This window comes from Ochlerotatus camptorhynchus, unplaced genomic scaffold, assembly GCF_037179485.1.
Source record: "Ochlerotatus camptorhynchus isolate MF236.1 unplaced genomic scaffold, CSIRO-AGI_Acam_v1.1 ptg000434l, whole genome shotgun sequence".
NCBI classification, from domain to species: Eukaryota; Metazoa; Arthropoda; class Insecta; order Diptera; family Culicidae; genus Ochlerotatus; species Ochlerotatus camptorhynchus.
Window position 1 is genome coordinate 1,435,849 of NW_027040920.1, and position 19,545 is coordinate 1,455,393.

Genomic DNA, 19,545 nt, shown 5'->3' on the forward strand with positions numbered 1-19,545 from the left:
AGCCCTTTCACGAATCAGTCTATCTCGCTCAAGCTGTTCCTGTTGAGCTTCTTCCTGCATCCTTCTCTCTTCCTCCAGCAATTCGAACTTGCGGCCCAATCTAGCTCTCCGTGTACTCGAAGCACTCGAAGTAAGTACTGGATCAGAGTTCGGTGGTGGTATACACTGAGGCAAAAGAACGTAAGAATTCCAAATCAACGAAATTATTAAAAGTTCAGAGGACTTTGTAGGAGTGCACCCAAGTTAATAGGAATTCTAAGAACTTTGTCAAGAGAATTACATACGTAACACTTCGTGAAACTTCGCAAAATTTCAGAGTGCTGACATTTGTTTTATGTTCAAGGAATTGTTTAGAAATTCTTCCAAATTTAGGGAATTTCATAATAGCTAAGGATGCATTGAAGACGTTCAGCATACTTTTTAAATCGTTGGGGTTTGACTTTTGAACTTACTGGAAGTTGTGGGATAATTGTTTCGATATTCGTGTAAAGGTTCAGGGTCATTGCAGAAGGACATAGATGTTCTAAGATCTTGGACGAATTACAATCAAAATCCAGAGGCGTCCCACCGATAAAGCTTGGGATTGCAAATACAATCATAGAGGTAACTCTAAGACCAGAAGGTCCCGAAGAAACGTGCTCAACTTTTTGGCTCAGCTCTGTTACTCTCTTCGGTCCCTAGCTAATCGATGCACCCCTCGAAACATAGGAAAATCCACGAACCCCTCTGTTCGATCGCACCATCGGCGCCGAGCTCTACTGCATTTGAATATGCCAAGAAAACAGAAATCAATGCAGAACAGTAACTACCGTTTCACTCCTCATGTGGTATTGTTAATGTATGCCATTCAATGTTATTGTTCACATTTGTAATTGAAATTATAGTAATTGTTCTGTGTTAGCTTTTAAAGATGAAATTTAAACCAATAGACTAATCAAGCAGTGAGCCAATTTAAAATCGTTAGTTTCCACCGGTTGATACAACTGTGTCTTGTGTGATAAAAACCTTCAAGGAGCGTCTGAGTGCCCGAAACAAGAAAGGGAGTGGTCGTAATAGTGGTATTCCGGAGGATGTTCGAAAGAAAAAATATTGAAATGTACAAAGAAGTTCCTGATCTGGCAGGCGATTTGCGGATGTGGTGAAATAAGCACTCCCTTCATCATTTCCGGAACAATCAACGGTGCGATTTACACGGAAGAGTTCCTTGAGAAGCGTCTCTTGCCATTAATAAGGAAGCACAAAAGATCAACTCTGATTTGGCCTGATCTAGCATCCTGCCACTACGTTCGAAACGTGTAGGAATAGTACCGAGCCAACCGAGTCAATTTTGTGCCACAAGATATGAACCCACCAAATTCACCGGAACTTTACCCAATCAGGCATACCAAAAGTACCGCCACTGTACTGCACCGCATACAGTAAAGTTCTGTCCAGTTAGAATACGGAATCACTTATTGTGTTGCAGCGGCACGGAAAGTGACCGCTGCAAGAATTATTTTACAGCGGTTTGTTTACCTAGGCGCCCACTTTCTGTGGTGTAAATTTCACGGTGTTTCGTGCAGTGAGTCAAAAATTATTCCAGATGAAAGAAGAGAGGAGAGAAAAAATTCTGCACACCCACGTTGATAATCCAACGTGGTCCGCAATAAAAATCGCAAAAACGTTGAAAATCGCCAAATCACGGTTGATTTGTTGTATGATGTGCTCAAACGTTTCAGGGAGCGAAAGAGCATGGATCGAGTGCCTCAAGGTAAGCGTCGTAGTGGAACATATGACCGCAAGCTGAACCAGAAGGTGTTGAAAACCGTCAGAGCAAACCCTGGTATATCAGATATTGAAATCGCACAAAAATACGCTGCTGCTCGCAGTACCGTTCGAAGAATTCGTTTGCGAGCAGGATATCGTTCTTATCGAGCCAGCAAGCAACCAAACAGAACGTTGAAGCAAAGTTTCGTCACCAAAACTCGAGCTCGGAAATTTTACCAGCAGGTTTTGACGAAGTACCAAGGATGCCTGCTCATCGACGATGAAACCTACGTCAAAATGGTTTTCGGACAGCTTCCTGGCCAAAAATTCTACATGGCGACGGCACGAGGAGATGTTCCTGCGAAGTTTAAGTTTGCTTTTATGGACAAATTTGCCAAAAAACTGATGATTTGGCAAGGGATATGCAGCTGCGGTGCAAAGACCCAAGTGTTCGTGACGAATAAGACGATGGACTCGAAGCTGTACAAGGAAGAATGCCACAAAAACCGCGTACTACCTTTCATTAAAGCCCATAAAGGTCCCGTGAATTTTTTTCCAGAATTGGCGTGTTGCCACTACAGCCGGGAAGTCATCCAGTGGTACCGCGATAATAACGTAGATTTCATCGATAAAAACATAAATCCACCCAATTGCCCGCAGTTCCGGCCCATCGAGAGATTTTGGGCAATAATGAAGCGGAAGCTTAAGAAAAGTGGAAAAACGGCTCGGGACGCGATTCAGATGACCAAAATGTGCCAAGAAAGTTGACTCCGGAGGTGTGCAGCGTTTGATGGGAGGAATAAAGAAGAAAGTGCGAATTTTCATTAGAAATGAAGAGAAGTGATTTGTATTGATATTTTTTCTTAAAAGTACAGTGAATTACCTTTGTTTTGATGTATTAGCCTTATTTGTACGTCAATCCGTTACCGAGATACAGATGATTTTATTGTTCCGGATTCTAAATGGACATAGCTTTATTCCAACGGCTGTCGTTTTCTTTGTCCTACGACAGCCTTTAGATTGAGCTATAAACGACAGCCCACAGTGAGGCTGCCATAGAGCTTTTTGACTTTTTGACTACTGCACCATTTAAATCAAACGAGTGCGAGCAAGAGGGAAACAGATTAGTGGGAAAAAATCGTCCATTCATCCATGTGTGCTAGATAGACAAAGACGATTAAACGTCAAAAAGGTCTATACGACATGCAACGTTGCCGTCTTGTGCAGTACATGACAGCTCGTTTTTGTTCGTTCGGCTATAACAACCTCGGATGGTCATTCGTAATGTACATACAACAAGCAGTTCGACAAACTGCCGATTCGTTGCTGCTGTCTTTGAAAATTTGTTCGTATGTCGTGAGGCTGCTACCAACAATCAATACGAAACTAACGGTTTTAAATTGGCTCACTACTTGACTAGCCTATTGGCCCCAAGCAAACGATTAACATACCCCATTCTAGTCGAAATTGCAGTACTACACAATGTTTGTTTTGATTCGCTATGAAAGTTTGACAGATAAAATGAGGGGTTATTGGTTTTTCCTATGTTTCGAGGGGTGAATCGATTAGCTTGGGACCGAAGAGAGTACCAGAGCTGAGCCAAAAAGTTGAGCACGTTATTTCGGAACTTTCTAGTCTTAGAGTTACCTCTATGCTGCTACTACACTACCAGTGTGACGCTCAAGCTCGTTCGGTTGCTATCACGTTCATGCTGCCCATTGCAAAATTTTCATCCGATATTTTTTTAAACGCGTGGTCTTGAGCAGATCAGACATTCCGACATTCCGGCGAAAAATATAAGCCTACCCGACACCAACCTGACTTCTACCAAACCCTAACCCGATCTTGACCTGACATAAACACTGAATTGACCCGACATTTTGCAGACGTCGACCATACATTGACCTTACATTGATCCGACATTGGGCCGACATGTCTGTTCAGGATAATTTTTATTGGTTTCTTCCATTCTCCACTGCCGTATATCAATTGTATATAATGTCTCGTGACAGCCACTTGGGTAACCCTAATAAACAAATACTATAAACGAACTGTATGCCAGATGGGTAAACTATCCCACAAATGGTTTGGATGGTACCCCGAACACGTCGTTAAGCTCTCTTTTATGGTTATTTTTATTAGGGAAGCTGAGGGATGTCGTCGGTTTGTGAAGGCTGTCATGACGACAGAAACATGGAAAACCTGGTCATAAGGAAATGTATAAATACAGCCCATTCGGTTCACTACGTTCCAAGCACGATTTAGGGTATAAGTACATATAAGCGGGTATATATGCGACTGTTCTAATGCAGCTTTCATTCGTTCGTGCGAGCGCTGTTGCTAATAAACTTTGAATTCAGATCTGAACGTACGGTAGCAAGCGGTAGTAAAGCACGCAAAGCAACAGTCAATTCAGGTATAAACCAACTGTCGCGAGAAGGCTGTACTATTTGGAAGCCTGCACCCAATTGAAAAATTCTGGGCAATTATGAAGACGGAACTTCGCAAACATCCCAAAACTATTAAAACAGAGCTGTAATTGAAGAAAATTTGAGTAACAACAACAAAAACACAGGGAAAATCGGTTGTACAAAATTTGATGGGTTGAGTGAAAAGGAAGGTGCGGGCATTCGGGATGGGAGACGAAATTGAATAAAACAAATTTTGTTAATCATAACTATTAGTAGTTTTTCATTCCCGGAAAATTTCAAGAAAATCCGAAAATTGGTTTACTTTTGGTGAATAAATATGTGTGGGCAATTTTTATCGAATACACCCTTTAATAAGGCTCACGCTGGTCCACGCGACTGCCGAATGCAAATGGCGTGACACCGCCATGCTGCCGCAGTCCATGAAAAATTACATATCACGCCGCCGTCGACAACATTTTGATCTGCGCTCAGGTCTAGTCCCAAAAACTTCTGGAAAGCCCAGAATTTCGGGGAAGATTAAAGATTTTTCAAGGTTAATTTCAATACATTCAGGACAGGTCCATGAATTCCAGGAAAATTTCGAGAAATTTTAAGAGTTCTAGGAATCTCAGTGAAGTCCAGAAAACTCCTGAGAAATTTTGAAAACTTCATACATATTTAGGGAATTTTACAGAAATCCAGAATTCATGAGAATTGCAGGAACTTTCGAGACGCTTTGAGAACATCAGATCAGATCAATTAACTTAACTAGAAATTCAGGGAATTTCCGAAAACATTAGTTCTGAGATCTTCAGGGAAGTCCAGAGAACTTCATAAAAGTTTAGAGTTTTTTAGGTAATTTTACAATTTTCAGAGATGTTCCGATTATTTGAAGGCTGATCAGAGAACTTCAGAACATTGCCATCAATTCTAGATCAACATGTGAAAAGAGCTTATGTTCCAAATGTAAACAATGACTTTAAGGCTAAAGTGTCCTAGTGAGTAAATAAAAAAAAAATCAAAAAAGGTCGATGTCTCAGAGAACACCATTTGAATTGAACAGATTAGAAAAAAAAGCTCCCGTCGTTTAGTGCGAAATAATAAAATATTAATTTACTCTTTAGGTCACATTTACCTTAAAGTCATTGTTTACATTTGGCACATAGGCCTTTTCACATGTTGATCTAGAATTAATGGTGCTGCTCTGAAGTTCTCTAATCACCCTTCAAGTAATCGGAACATCCCTGTGTAAAGATAATAATTATGAAACTTGAAATCAGTCCGCATCGTGCTCTCTTGCCGTGCGGATCTATTTGCTTTTTGCTTAAGGAAGTGTTACTACTACGTAAAGCTACAACAAATTTAAACCGCACTTTTCAGTGCTCAACCTGTAAAAATTTTCTACCTTGTTCAACTCTTATTTCTCTTCGATCCTTGTTTGGGCCCTACCCGAGGTAATCCTTCTTGGATATCGATTTGGAAAATTCCTCTTCGATCCTTCAGATTCTTATAGTAATCTGCTTGGAAGTCGATTTGGATAAAAATTTACTGCCGCCATGGCGCCTAAACGCAAAAGAAAGGGGCAAACTCTTGACCCCCCTTCTGATGAAATTGATTTGAGTATTCAAATTGATTTGCTCACGGATGATGAGAATGATCCATCATCCAAGAAAAATTCTAGTAAACTTTCCCGGTTTAATGCCAAGAAGGAAAAGATTCCCCCTATTGTGATAACCACTTCCGATTTCCATGCTCTTCGCATGGAACTTTTGAATTTCGTGAAAGTTAAGTTTTCACTACAAATTGGACGTCGGGGTGAATGCCGTGTATTGGCTGAAACCTTGGACGGATTTAAATGTCTTCTCAAGTATCTTACTGAGAAGAAGCACAATTTTTTTTACTTACGACACCAAAACTGAACGTGTGTTCAAGGTTGTCATGAAAGGACTGCCCAGTGGTGAATCCCTGGATCAGATTAAAGATGAACTGGCAAAATTACTTGGAGTTGTGCCACTCCAAGTAATCAAAATGAAAATGAAATCCCGTCCTGGCGATTCGCGCAACGGGATAACTAATGATTTTTTTTTAGTACACTTCAAATCTAGTGAACTAAACAACCTTAAGGCCTTGGAAAAAGCTAGCCTTATGCTCCATGTCCGAGTGAAGCGGGAACACTTCAGGAAGACTGGAGGAAATTTCCAAAACCTCACCCAGTGCCGTAAGTGCCAGGGATGGGGTCACGGAACTAAAAATTTCTACATGCCAGCTAAATGCATGAATTGTGGTGATTCCACTCACGCAAAAAACGACTGTCCTGTGAAGGAAGATCATAAGAAATTTAAATGTTCAAATTGTGGTGAAAAGCACAAATCCAATTTTTGGGAATGTAAGACTCACAAAACGATCCTACAATCTCGTTCTAAGCGACAGGTAGGAAACGCTCCACTTTCCCGAACAGGTACAAATTCCTCTGCTGTTAACAACGGTCAGCGAGGAACAAATTCTACATTCGTACCCGTAGGTACAAATATCACCCCTGCTTCAAATTTTTCATCTGTAATCCTAATCCCCTCGCTGCTAAAAATGTTCAGCGAGTTAATGGAGCTACCTATGCTAGAAATCAAAATACTAACCAAAGTAATTCTAACGGAAATTTTGACAATTTTGACTTAGGAAGCATTACTGCCCCTAAAATGGAATTTTTACAGAAATCATTAATTGACATGATTTCTGATATGCTTAAATCTAACTCCATGTTTGATGCTATTCAAACTGGAGTAAAATTTGCAAATAATATTGTCATGACTTTAAAATTCAGTAATGGATTTTAAAGTATTAAATATTGTAAATTGGAATGCTCGATCTCTTAAAGATAATGAAGACGAGCTATTTAACTTTTTGAGAGTTCATAACGTGCATATTGCCGTTATAACTGAAACGTTCCTTAAACCTGACCATAAGGTTAAGAAGGACGCAAATTACTTGATTTATAGAAATGATCGTCTTGATGGACCCTGTGGTGGCGTTGCCATCATTATTCATAGACGAATCAAACATAAAATTCTTTCTTCATTTGAAACCAAAGTTTTTGAAAATTTGGGAGTTTCTGTTGAAACAAAATTTGGACAACTTACGTTTATAGCTGCCTATTTGCCATTCCCATGCGTAGGCCAGAAAAAAGAATTTTCTCAAGGGTGACCTCCAGAAACTTACCCGTCATAGGTCTAAATTCTTCATTATTGGTGATTTTAATGCAAAACACCGCTCATGGAATAATGCTCAAAGCAATTCCAATGGTAATATTCTGTTTGATGATTGTTCTGCAGGTTATTACACTATTCAATATCCAGTCAACAGTCCACATGCTTTTCTTCAGCAAGAAATCCCTCAACTATTGATTTGGTCTTAACTGATTCATGTCAACTTTGTAGCCAATTGGTTACCCATGCTGACTTCGGTTCTGATCACCTTCCAGTAACTTTTGAAATATCCCAAGAAATAATTTGTAGTCCCAACAGCTCTACTTTCAATTACCATAGAGCTGATTGGAAGCAATATCGAACATTTATGGAATATAACTTCGATCCAAACATTCCTTTGCAAACCAAAGATGAAATTAATTATGCTCTTGAATCTCTGACTACTTCTATAGTTGAAGCAAGAGCTGCCTCAGTACCAAAATGCGAGGTTAAATTCGATTCAATTATAATAGACGACGATCTTCAGCTCTTGATCCGTCTTAAAAATGTCCGTAGGAGACAATATCAAAGAACACGCGATCCTGCCATGAAAGTTATTTGGCGGGATTTACAAAAACAAATTAAAAAAACGATTCTCTGCCCTGAGCAACAAAACTTTTGAAAATAATGGTTCTAAATTAGACTCGAGTTCCAAACCCTTTTGGAAACTCACAAAAATTTTGAAAAAAACCTCAAAAGCCTATTCCAGCGAAGAAGGTGGTAAAATTTTGATCACAAATTTGGAAAAAGCTCAGAAACTTGCTAAGCAATTCGAGAGTTCCCATAATTTCAGTTTGGGTCTTACTAGTCCTATTGAGAATCAGGTTGCTCGGGATTTTCTGAATATTTTCTCTCGGGAAAATATTTTTGATGATTCCTGGGGGACTGATATGGACGAAGTAAGGTCTATAACTAAAAAGTTTCAAAATATGAAAGCTCCAGGTGATGATGGAATTTTCTATATCCTCATCAAAAAACTCCCAGAGAGTACCTTGTCTTTCTTGGTAAAATTATTTAACAGATGTTTCCATTTGGCATACTTTCCTGATAAATGGAAAAATGCAAAAGTTGTTCCAATTTTGAAGCCGGATAAAAATCCAGCTGAAGCTTCTAGCTACCGTCCAATAAGTTTGCTTTCTTCAATAAGTAAACTTTTTGAAAAAATAATTTTGAATAGAATGATGCTTCACATCAATACGAACTCAATTTTTGCAGATGAGCAGTTTGGATTTCGCCATGGGCATTCAACTACTCATCAACTCTTAAGAGTTACCAATTTAATTCGTTCAAACAAATCGGAAGGCCACTCAACTGGAGTTGCTCTTCTAGACATAGAAAAAGCATTCGACAGTGTTTGGCATGAAGGTTTGATTGCTAAATTGAAAAAGTTTAATTTTCCACTTTATATTATGAAATTAGTTCAAAATTATTTAACTGACAGAACTCTACAGGTAAATTATCAAAATTCCCAATCTAATCGACTACCTGTTAGAGCAGGAGTTCCTCAGGGTAGCATTCTTGGGCCTATATTGTATAACATTTTCACTTCGGACCTCCCTGTTTTGCCTCAGGGTTGCCACAAATCTTTGTTCGCTGATGATACAGGCATTTTCGCTAAAGGAAGAAGTCTTCGTATTATTTGCAGCAGACTGCAGAAAAGTTTAGACATTTTCTCTTCTTATTTACAAAAATGGAAGATTTCTCCCAACGCTTCCAAAACTCAACTTATAATATTTCCACATAAGCCTAGAGCTTCCTTTTTGAAACCTAGTAGTAGTCACATAGTCACTATGAACGGAGTTCCAATTTCCTGGTCAAACCAAGTGAAATATCTTGGATTAGTACTTGACCAAAAATTAACTTTTAAAGATCACCACATTGAGGGCATTCAAGCCAAATGTAACAAATATATATAAAAAAATGAAACTTGAAAGATGGACCTTAATAGAAGTTAAGAAAATTTAGAAGAAGTAATGATAAAAAAAAACTTTGTGATTGTTCAAATGGAGCAATTTTCTCGCCCTTCCGTATTTTTTTTATGGTAAATGCCACGTTGCCACGCCACCGCCGACAAAATTTTGATCGGCGTGCAATAACTCTAGAATTTCGGGGAAGGTTAAATATTTGTCAATGTTAGTTTGGATAAATTCTGGACTACTCCATCGAAAATTTAGAGAAACTGTAAGAGTTCTAGGAATTTCAGGTAAGCCCAGACAACTTCTGAGAAATCTAGAAAACGACATACATATTTTGGGAACTTTACAGATGTCTAGAAATTTTCAGGAAAAATCTTCAAATCTTTATCGGAATTGCACGAATTTTCAGGTAGCTTTGAGAACATCAGATCAGATCAATGAACATCAGTTCAGTACGTTACCTTAACTAGAAAATCAGGGAATTTTCGAAAACTTCAGAAAAGTCTCGAGATTTTGAGGCAAATCCACAATTTTCAGGGATGTTCCGATTACTTGAAGACTGATCAGATAACTTCAGAGCAGTCCCATTAATTCTGGAGAAACATGTGAAAATGGCCTATGTGTCAAATGTAAACGATTCAGGAAAACCGACATCAGCATCGGAAGTTCCGAAGAATTATGGACAATTCCAAGAATTTCAGAAATGTTCCGAACATTTCTGTAATATTTCCTACTCCAGTTTTGTGTGTACTTCCCTTAATTACAATTATTGGCGCTTCTTAAAGGGAGCTCATGAATTCGAGGTGGGTGGAGGCAAAAATATGCTAAATCTGTGAAAAACAGCTCTAAATTTTCCATGAAAGCACTGAATGCAACGCCAATAATGGTTAGCCTCGGGTTAGCTTTTCCAACCCAGCATTGGGGTAACATTGAGCCTGTTGATGTTGACTAACAAAAATATAAATAAATCAAGTAGACTACCCATCTTGCCCACCTTACCCTACAATTATACGACCACTGGCAGTACAGTATCGCTAGTTGAGACCAACTGTAGAATCTGTGATCCAAACATATTTAACATCCTAATTTTGTATCGAGAAGCCCTTCTCCCCTGCAAACTTCCACAATATTTCCTGCAACTTTTAAGGCATATTGAAGAAATTTGCGAAGTAGGTATTTGATAAATTGAAGCAAGTGATTGGTAACATTCCCAATGAAACTTGTACAGTACAGCTTATATCGCTCGAACAGACCAATAACAAAGCCCGTATTTAAGCAGCAAAAGCACTCACTTCCCATGGGAATTGTAACTCCTTCCCATTTTGCCCATTTCCAGAAACGCCAGCTGATCTTCGTGAAAATCCTGCAATCCTCCTTCAAGCTGACCCAGTGCAAATGGCTGTCACCTTCGCAGCGGTTCAACGTGGAGAACTGCATCCGAACGCTGTCGGAGAAGGCCAAACCGCGTGGCATCGCCATTCCGATCGACCTGGAAAACCAGGTGGTTAAAATGTTCAACAAGACTGCACTGCTGTCGCGCCAGACCAGCAAGTGGCTTCTGGTGACCAAGCAGACCAAGATGGAACGGTCCCAGTCGCAGATTATGCGGATGGACCGGAGCATAATCGAGGGGCTGCAGGACATTGTTTCGCTCCTGGAGGACAAGCTGAAACCGCTGGTGGAAGCCGAACAGTCGCTGCTGGTGGATATCCTGTACAAGTCGGAGTTGCTGTTTCCTGTCAACACAGAATCGAGGAAGAAGTGTGAGAGTGGAGATTTTATTCGGCATTTGATAAAACACACGGAGAAGTTGCTGGAGGAGAAAGAGGAGAAGTTGTGTGTGAAGATATTGAAAACGCTCAAGGAGATGATGACGATCGATTGCGATTACGGGGACAAAGGGGATCATTTGCGGACGATTTTGCTGAAAAGGTACTTTGGGCATGAGTTTGTTCAGCCTGCGTTGCCGGTGCAAGCCGGTGACCTATTGAAGGGAGTTGAACAACACACTGTACCGGTAGGGCTTCCCTTGGCTACCATTTCTCACGGACCGGGAGCAAAGTATCTGATCCGGGCCGGAAGGACATTGCATGAAGTTCAGAATGATCTGGATAAGGAGGGGGCGAGTGATTTGGTGATCGAACTGGTGATTAAATCGATCAATTCGCCTTCGATATTTGTGGAGGCGATCGAACTGGGAATAGCACTGTTGGAGGGTGGAAATCCTATAATTCAGAAGGGAATGTATAATAAGTTTTTGAGTAACGATTTGAGCCAGTCGTTCTTCAAGGTGTTTTTCGACAAGATGAAGGATTCTCAACAGGAGATCAAGTCAACGGTCACGGTGAATACGTCGGATATGGCTGCCAGCAAGGTGAATGAGAGTAAATCGGATGGCAAGGATTTCGATAAGATCCAGAGGAAGAATGTGAACAAGGTGAACGGCATTGTTATTACGGATGACTTCAAAGAAGAGCTGCAGAATGCGGCGTTGGTTACTCAACAGTCATTCATCAATGCTAGGAATTTGGCAGCAGCATCGGATGGAACGAGTTCCGAGAATGGCGATGATAGCGCTTTGATGAGCATAGGAACTTCCGCTCTGGAGGATATCCTGGCTGAAAAATTGGAAAAGCATAAGGATAAAGATGAGAATAACAAACTGTCCAACAAAGTTCTTGTCATGCAACCGATCCTTCGGTTTCTGCAGCTTCTCTGCGAAAATCACAACCCAGAGCTGCAGAACCTATTGAGGAATCAGAACAACAAAACGAACAACAATTTGGTTTCGGAAACTTTGATGTTCCTCGATTGCATCTGTGGCTCGACTACGGGAGGACTCGGTCTGCTGGGTCTGTACATCAACGAGAATAACGTGTCTCTGATCAACCAAACCTTGGAAACGCTAACGGAGTACTGCCAGGGACCTTGCCATGACAATCAGAACTGCATAGCCACGCACGAATCCAACGGGTTGGATATCATAACGGCGCTAATTCTGAACGACATCAATCCGTTGGGCAAGAATCGAATGGATCTCGTTCTGGAGCTTAAAAACAATGCTTCCAAACTGCTGCTTGCAATTATGGAGTCTCGAGGGGACAGTGAAAATGCGGAGCGAATCTTAGCCAACATGAATCCCAAACAGCTGGTGGATGTTGCTTGTCGAGCGTACCATCAGGACGAGAATATCCTCCTCCTACTGAATCAAGGAGATGGAAATACGGATGACAACTACAGCATGAAGCATGATCTGGCGGATGACCAGAACGACGACGACGATGTTGGGGTTTCCCCAAAGGAAGTCGGTCATAATATCTACATCCTATGCCACCAACTCGCTCAGCATAACAAAGAGCTGGCAAATCTGCTGAAGATCGACACTTACAGCGCTGCCACCACTAATAACGAAAGTCGAAGTGGGATCACCATACCGCCTCCAGTACCGGCAAGCACCAGCAAAGCCAATACGAAAATGAATCAAGCCTTACTGTTCTATCAGACCCACACGGCGCAAATTGAAATCGTACGGCATGACCGCACCTTGGAACAGATTGTGTTCCCGATTCCGGAAATTTGCGAGTACCTGACGAAGGATACGAAGGTGCGTGTTCTGAACACTGCAGAGCGGGATGATCAGGGTAGTAAGGTGGCCGACTTTTTCGACCGTCACGAAGCTATGTTCAACGAAATGAAGTGGCAGAAGAAGCTCCGCGGACAACCGGCGCTGTTCTGGGTCAGCAGCTACATGTCTCTGTGGAGCAACATTCTGTTCAATCTAGCCGTACTGATGAATCTGATTGTGGCGTTTTTCTACCCCTTCGAGAATAGTGTACCTGGTAAGTTTTTCGCCTCAAGAATCTTGAAAATTGTCTCAGGAAATGTAGACCCATATTTTTTTACAGAGTTAAGCTTCCACCTGTCGTCCCTCATCTGGATTGTAACGCTCGTGTCGCTGGCCATCGTGATCACTCTTCCGAGACAATCCGGCATACGGACGTTCGTTGTGGCGCTCATCCTGCGGCTGATATTCTCCTGCGGACCGGAACCGACCGTTTGGCTGCTGGGATGTGTGACCGTGATCATGAAGGGAGTTCACATCATCAGCCTGATGGGCAATTACGGTACGCTGGAGAAACACCTGCTGAAGATCATCACAGATGCGGAACTGCTGTATCACTTTGGATATCTATCGTTCTGCGTCTTTGGTGTGCTGCTGCATCCCTTCTTCTTCTCAATTCTGGTGAGTAACAATAGCCGCGCCAATAACATCAACATCGCTTGTTAAATCTCCCCTTCGTTCACAGCTTTTCGACGTAGTATACCGGGAGGAAACCTTGCTGAACGTGATTCGTTCTGTCACCCGCAACGGTCGGTCCATCGTACTGACGGCGGTTCTAGCTCTCATCCTGGTGTACATGTTCTCCATCATCGGGTACATGTTCTTCCGGGACGATTTCCTGGTTCCGGTGGACGAAGATTACGTGGCTCCAGAATCAGATCCCACAGCGTGCGTCGAATCGGAATCACGAAGTCATATGCTTCCGGACGGTCTCCAAGGCAGTGAACCGTACTGTACTCGGCCTCAGTCGGACGATACGAATGGAGGCGGTGAAGAAATGAAAGAACGAGGCTGCGATTCGATGGTCATGTGTATCATTACAACGCTCAACCAGGGCCTTCGGAACGGAGGTGGCATCGGGGATATCCTTCGGGCGCCCAGCCGCAAGGAGACCCTCTTCGTACCGCGTGTAATCTACGATTTGCTGTTCTTCTTCATCGTCATTATTATTGTGTTGAACTTGATTTTCGGTGTCATCATCGATACTTTTGCCGATCTGAGAAGCGAGAAGCAGCAGAAGGAACTGATTCTGAAGAATACCTGCTTCGTATGCGGGTTGAATCGGTCGGCGTTTGATAACAAAACGGTTAGCTTCGAGGAGCACATCAAGAACGAGCACAACATGTGGCACTACCTGTACTTTATCGTGCTGGTCAAGGTGAAGGATCCGACGGAGTTTACCGGTCCGGAGAGCTACGTACATGCGATGGTGAAGGTGAGAATCGTTAATTATCGCTAGTAGGTAGTGAAGCAATGATTTGAGGAGTGTGTTTTTTTTTCTCTCTAGGCAAACATTCAAGATTGGTTCCCACGGTTGCGTGCCATGTCGTTGGCGGCTGTGGACGGCGACGGGGAGCAGATAGAGCTTAGAAGTCTCAAAAATCTGCTGGAAACGAATCACATTGCCGTGCGGGAATTGACTACTCAGATTATGGAACTGGAGAACAAGGTAAGCGTTACATAAGCTGAGTTGCAATAGGGGTGCCAACTCTCGGCTTAGTGGTTTTTGAGCACAGTTGCTAATGGAGAGTTTTCTAAGCCTCTTTACCATTCTGGTATTGGTACATACTTAAATTGTTTGCCGAGATGGGCACGACCGAACAACAGTTTCCGAACAGTGGAAAACTTGACGAGAGTTAGCAAAATTTATGTTTGTAAGCTGAGATCTCGGCAAAATTCCCGTTTGTTTGCTGAATCCCGGCAAGTTTTTCACTGAGTTCCAAAATAACATGCCGAGCTGTTCGGTCGTGCCAATCTCGGCAGAAAAATCAAAGTGTTTAGGTTTGTATTGATTTCTTGAAATGGTAGATGTTATGTTTCATTTACCGTGTATCGGGAGAGATATTTTGTTCCACCTTAAACTGTTGGTCTTGAACAGAGTTGACGAAAACGTAGTTGAGTATTCGGGCGATTAAATTCGAGTTTTATTCTGTAAATTTAATGTCGGAAATAGAATACAACATTGGCGACGAGTCGGTTCGGACCTACCGGGAGTTGAACGGATACGGAATTAGTCTGGTGGCTAAAAGTCGAAGTTTCAGTAGTTTTTGAAGTTCGTCGTGCGGTAGCTACAGGCAACAAGATCGCTTACGATCCATTTCATCAGAGTCTTGCCACATTCGATCCCGGGAATACTGCGACTGTATCGGCAAGATGGAAAAAGTTAAAGAGATCTTTTGAAATTTTCCTGGAAGTCAACAACGTCGCGCTTGCATCGAGGAAGACATCATATCTTCTGCATTTCGCCGGGTCTACAGTTCAAGATATCCTCTTCGGTCTACGAGGGGACAATGAAACTGAAGTGCCGGTTGGATCCGACGCATACAAGGAAGCAGTCAAAGTTCTAGATGGGTATTTTCATCCTATGAAGTGCCTCCCGCTCGAGCGTCACAAGTTCCGGAACATAGATCAAGCAGCCGAGAAATCTATCGAGAAGTTTGTCCTGAGATTACATGAGTTGGGCAATCTGTATACGGTTGTTGGTTATTATGCCAACGACGAGAGTTGTAGAGCATTTTTCTTCGGTACCTTCTGGTCTTAGAGTTACCTCTATGGTAATATAGCATAGAGGTAACTCTAAGACCAGAAGGTCCCGAAGAAACGTGCTCAACTTTTTGGCTCAGCTCTTGTACTATCTTCGGTCAAAATTTAATCGATGCACCCCTTGAAACATATGAAAATCCACGAACCCCTCATTGTATCTGTCAAATTTCCATAGCGAATCAAAACAAACATAGTGTAGTACTAGAATTTCGACTAGAATGGGGTACGTTAATCAATTTGCTTGGGACCAATACGCTAGTCAAGTAGTAAGCCAATTAAAATCGTTAGTTTCCACCGGTTGGTAATAGTCAGCGCGGAACGGAGTATATCTCATTCGGACGATTCGGATGGCAGTATTGACGACGGTTTGAGTGAAGAAAACATCGAGTGCCTCTTTGCGATGGATCCAGATTGTGGTGAAAAGGTTACTTGTGCTGTGGGAGGAATCATGCTTGAATGGATTGTAGATTATGGAGCTGGAGTCAACGTAATTGATTGGAAAACGTGGGAGCACCTGCAGAAGAGTTCCGTTCTAGTGGATCACCAAACAAGGCATACGAAGAAAACTTTGAAGGCGTACGGAATCCATCCGATCAAGGTAGCGGGGATGTTTCGGACGGACATAGCAACAAAGGAAAAATCCGTTAATGCTGAAGTGTATGTCATCGAAGGTGAAGGTGTTACAAGTTCCCCGGTAGAGCTGAGCTACCATAGAGGACACACAAAACAGAACACTAATGGGCAAGTGCACCAACAAAACAAAATGGGGCCGAATGTTAGTTTAGCATTGTTTTATTCACACCCAATCTCCCACATTCCTTCTCCTGATTCACGCTTCCTGCCACCTTCCTCTCCCTATCCTTCTTTCTTTTTCTCTACTAATTTCCTAACTTATCGATATTACTCACATACATATCTTCTTCTTCTCGGTGCGGGGCACCATCTTCGTTGCCGTACACATGACATACAGCACCGCGCCGTTCTCTTGCCTTGATCTATTCTCGACGACTTCGATGATAACCTATCGCCGAAACAGCTCCGAAGTGGGTCTCGCACGACACGCCAACGTCGCGGGACTAAGACCCAGTGGCACAATCCACAAATCAGCTCCAATTGGGTCTCGCACGACACGCCACTGTCGCGGGACTAACACCCTGTAGATGCTTTTCCCACGCGATCCGCAAAGCACAGCTCCAAAGTGGGTCTCGCACGACACGCCACCGTCACGGGACTAAGACCCTGAAAGCACTCGCCTGGTATTGGTGCTTTGTTCAAGCCAAGGTAGAAAAAAGAACCCTAGAAAAATGGGCTAGTTTACTTGTCTGAAGGCAATTTCCTCGAGTTATTTCTTACCTCCGTGGAGGGCCTCTTTCGCTCTGAATCCGGTCTGGTCCTCGCTTCTCTGCGTCAGCAATTGGCTCTATTCCACAGGAAAACACGTTAGTTGAAAGGCGAATGACTGAATGGTTTTCGTTACCTTATAATTTGAAGACAGCAGCCACTGAGCTTTAGGGGGCGACCCCGGCGTAGTGGTTAACATCCATACCTCTCACGCCAAAGTCACGAGTTCAAATCTCACCCCCGGACAAGTCACGAATGACCCCAGAGTGTTAAAGTGACTATAATAAAAAAAAAAAAAGAAAAAAAAAAAAAAAAAAAAAAAAAAAAAAAAAGCCACTGAGCAGTTGCTGTGTTAGTGCTACGTCTGAACGGTAATTAGCAGATCGCAGGATCGTTTGCTATTCCGATTTGTTGCAACCAACTTTCCTCCCGGAATGCGTTCTCGCCGTGCCGGACGAACGTTGCTGGACAACCAAACTGACGTCGTTCAGGTGGAATTCTTCTCACCGTGCAAAATGTCACTGGGCAAACGTGCAATGTCGACGGATCAATCGCACTCCCGTCGTAGAGAATCGAGAAACCGCACTTCTCCACCGAACAATTTAACGCCACGCACTTCTTTCAACCAGCCAATCTGGTTTTTCGTTAACTGCGCTCGGTGCGAGCGACTCACTCACCGACGAACAATTACCTTCTGCTGACCGGAAATCTTCCTGCTGTTGATGTGCGTGAGGGATTTCATCCACCAAGCAAATTCCTAGTATGTGCGACGTTTTCCAGCGGGTGTGTGTCATGACAGCCCTGTTCTTCTCTCACTTGTGTTTACGCGTGAAATATTTCGATTACAGTTGCTTCGACTTAATCCGAACTCGAAATGATTCGCTTCCAACAAACGTATACGCAACAAAGGTCAATGCTTGTTAGACAGACAGACAGCGAATCAGTTGGATATCCTGAACATCGACACATCAGTTTGGGCGGTGAATCCAGAAGAAGATTGCAGGAATCGAAGCGAGGATCGAAATAAACCAAAACGTGAAATCTGTTCAGCAAACTCAGTGACATATACCCATTCCACTTCGTGAGAAAACGAAAAAGGAAATCAAGAGGTTGATGAAGCAGGATGTGATTGAACCGGCACCTCATTACTCGCCGTGGATCTCCCGTCTCGTAGTCAGGCAGAAGACTGGAAATCCTTCAGAAGTAAGGTTGTGCGTGGATATGCAAGCCGCAAACCTTGCAATTCGCACTATTCGCTGCCGACCTTTGATAGCATCATTCCTCACCTGGGTGATTGTACCTCTGGCAAAATAATTACCGGTAGAAGCCATTATGAAATTTCGGGAGCCACGCACGGTGGAGGAAGTCCGCTGTTTTCTGGGGTTGGTTATCTATCTTGGTAAGTTCATACCGAACCTGGCCACGGTAACCTCCCCATTGAGGAAGCTGCTAAGGAAACCCGTTGACTTTCACTGGGATGAGAAGCAACAGGAGGCCTTCGAACAAATCAAGCAAATTATCGTAGATCCTAAGAATCTGGGGTACTATTCGCCAATGGACAAGACCTTTCTTATTGCGGTCGCAAGCCCCACCGGATTGAGCGCTGTTTTGATTCAGGAGCACAATAGTAAAAAAAAAGTAATTTACTACATAAGTAAAAGACTATCGGAGAAGGAGATGGCTTACGCTCACAACGAAAAAGAAGCGCTTGCATTAGTGTGGGCGACTGAAAGACTGGAAATGTATTTGAGGGGACTCGAATTCTTCTTGGTGACAGATCATCAGCCACTTAAAGTGATTTTTGGACCAAATCATCGTTCGTGTCCAAGCATCGCACACTGGGGACAAAATAGAAACAATGTGTTAAAATTCAATAACTTCGGTGCTCACTGGAACAAGAGACTAAAAAATAGTCATTCTTATAGAAAAAAGTCTCAGGAATCGATTGGAGTGGGTTTCATCTTGGGCACGATAGGGTAAGTTGGGGTTTTTCACAGTTTTGCCCTAAAATCTCCTATTTTGCATGATTTGAATGCTGTATCTCAAGATACCGATGATATAGACGGATGATTTCTTCGGCAAAGTTGATCAGGAGGTCAAGGACTGTTGGATCATAGACAGAAAAATTCGGAATTCTTCCGCTAGGCGGCGCTAGTGATTATTGAAAGTGAATATATTTGTGCTGCTGTATCTCCAGATCCTGACTATTTAGACGGATGATTTCTTCGGCAAAGTTGATCAGGAGGTCAAGGGCTGTTGGATGATAGACAGAACAATCCAGAATTCCTCCACTAGGCGGCGCTAGTGAGCATTCAAAGTGTATATGTTTGTACTGCTGTATCTCAAGATCCTGACTATTTAGACGGATGATTTCTAAGACAAAGTTGATCAGGAGATCAAGGACTGTTGGATGATGGACAGAACAATTCGGAATTCCTCCGCTTGGCGGCGCTAGTGATTATTGAAAGTGAATATATTTGTGCTGCTGTATCTCCAGATCCTGACTA

General features: G+C 42.5%; 1 protein-coding gene across 5 annotated transcripts in view; it reads left to right on the forward strand.

Moving 5' to 3' along the window:
* Itpr (Inositol 1,4,5,-trisphosphate receptor) overlaps positions 1–19,545 on the forward strand; it is a 160,406-nt gene that overhangs the window by 130,260 nt on the left and 10,601 nt on the right. For all 5 annotated transcript variants that reach the window (XM_065234535.1, XM_065234534.1, XM_065234538.1 and 2 more), the window contains 4 exons: positions 10,649–13,151; positions 13,218–13,555; positions 13,620–14,369; positions 14,442–14,603. In XM_065234535.1, the coding sequence (XP_065090607.1) occupies positions 10,649–13,151; positions 13,218–13,555; positions 13,620–14,369; positions 14,442–14,603 (3,753 nt within the window). The remainder of the gene's footprint in view (positions 1–10,648; positions 13,152–13,217; positions 13,556–13,619; positions 14,370–14,441; positions 14,604–19,545) is intronic.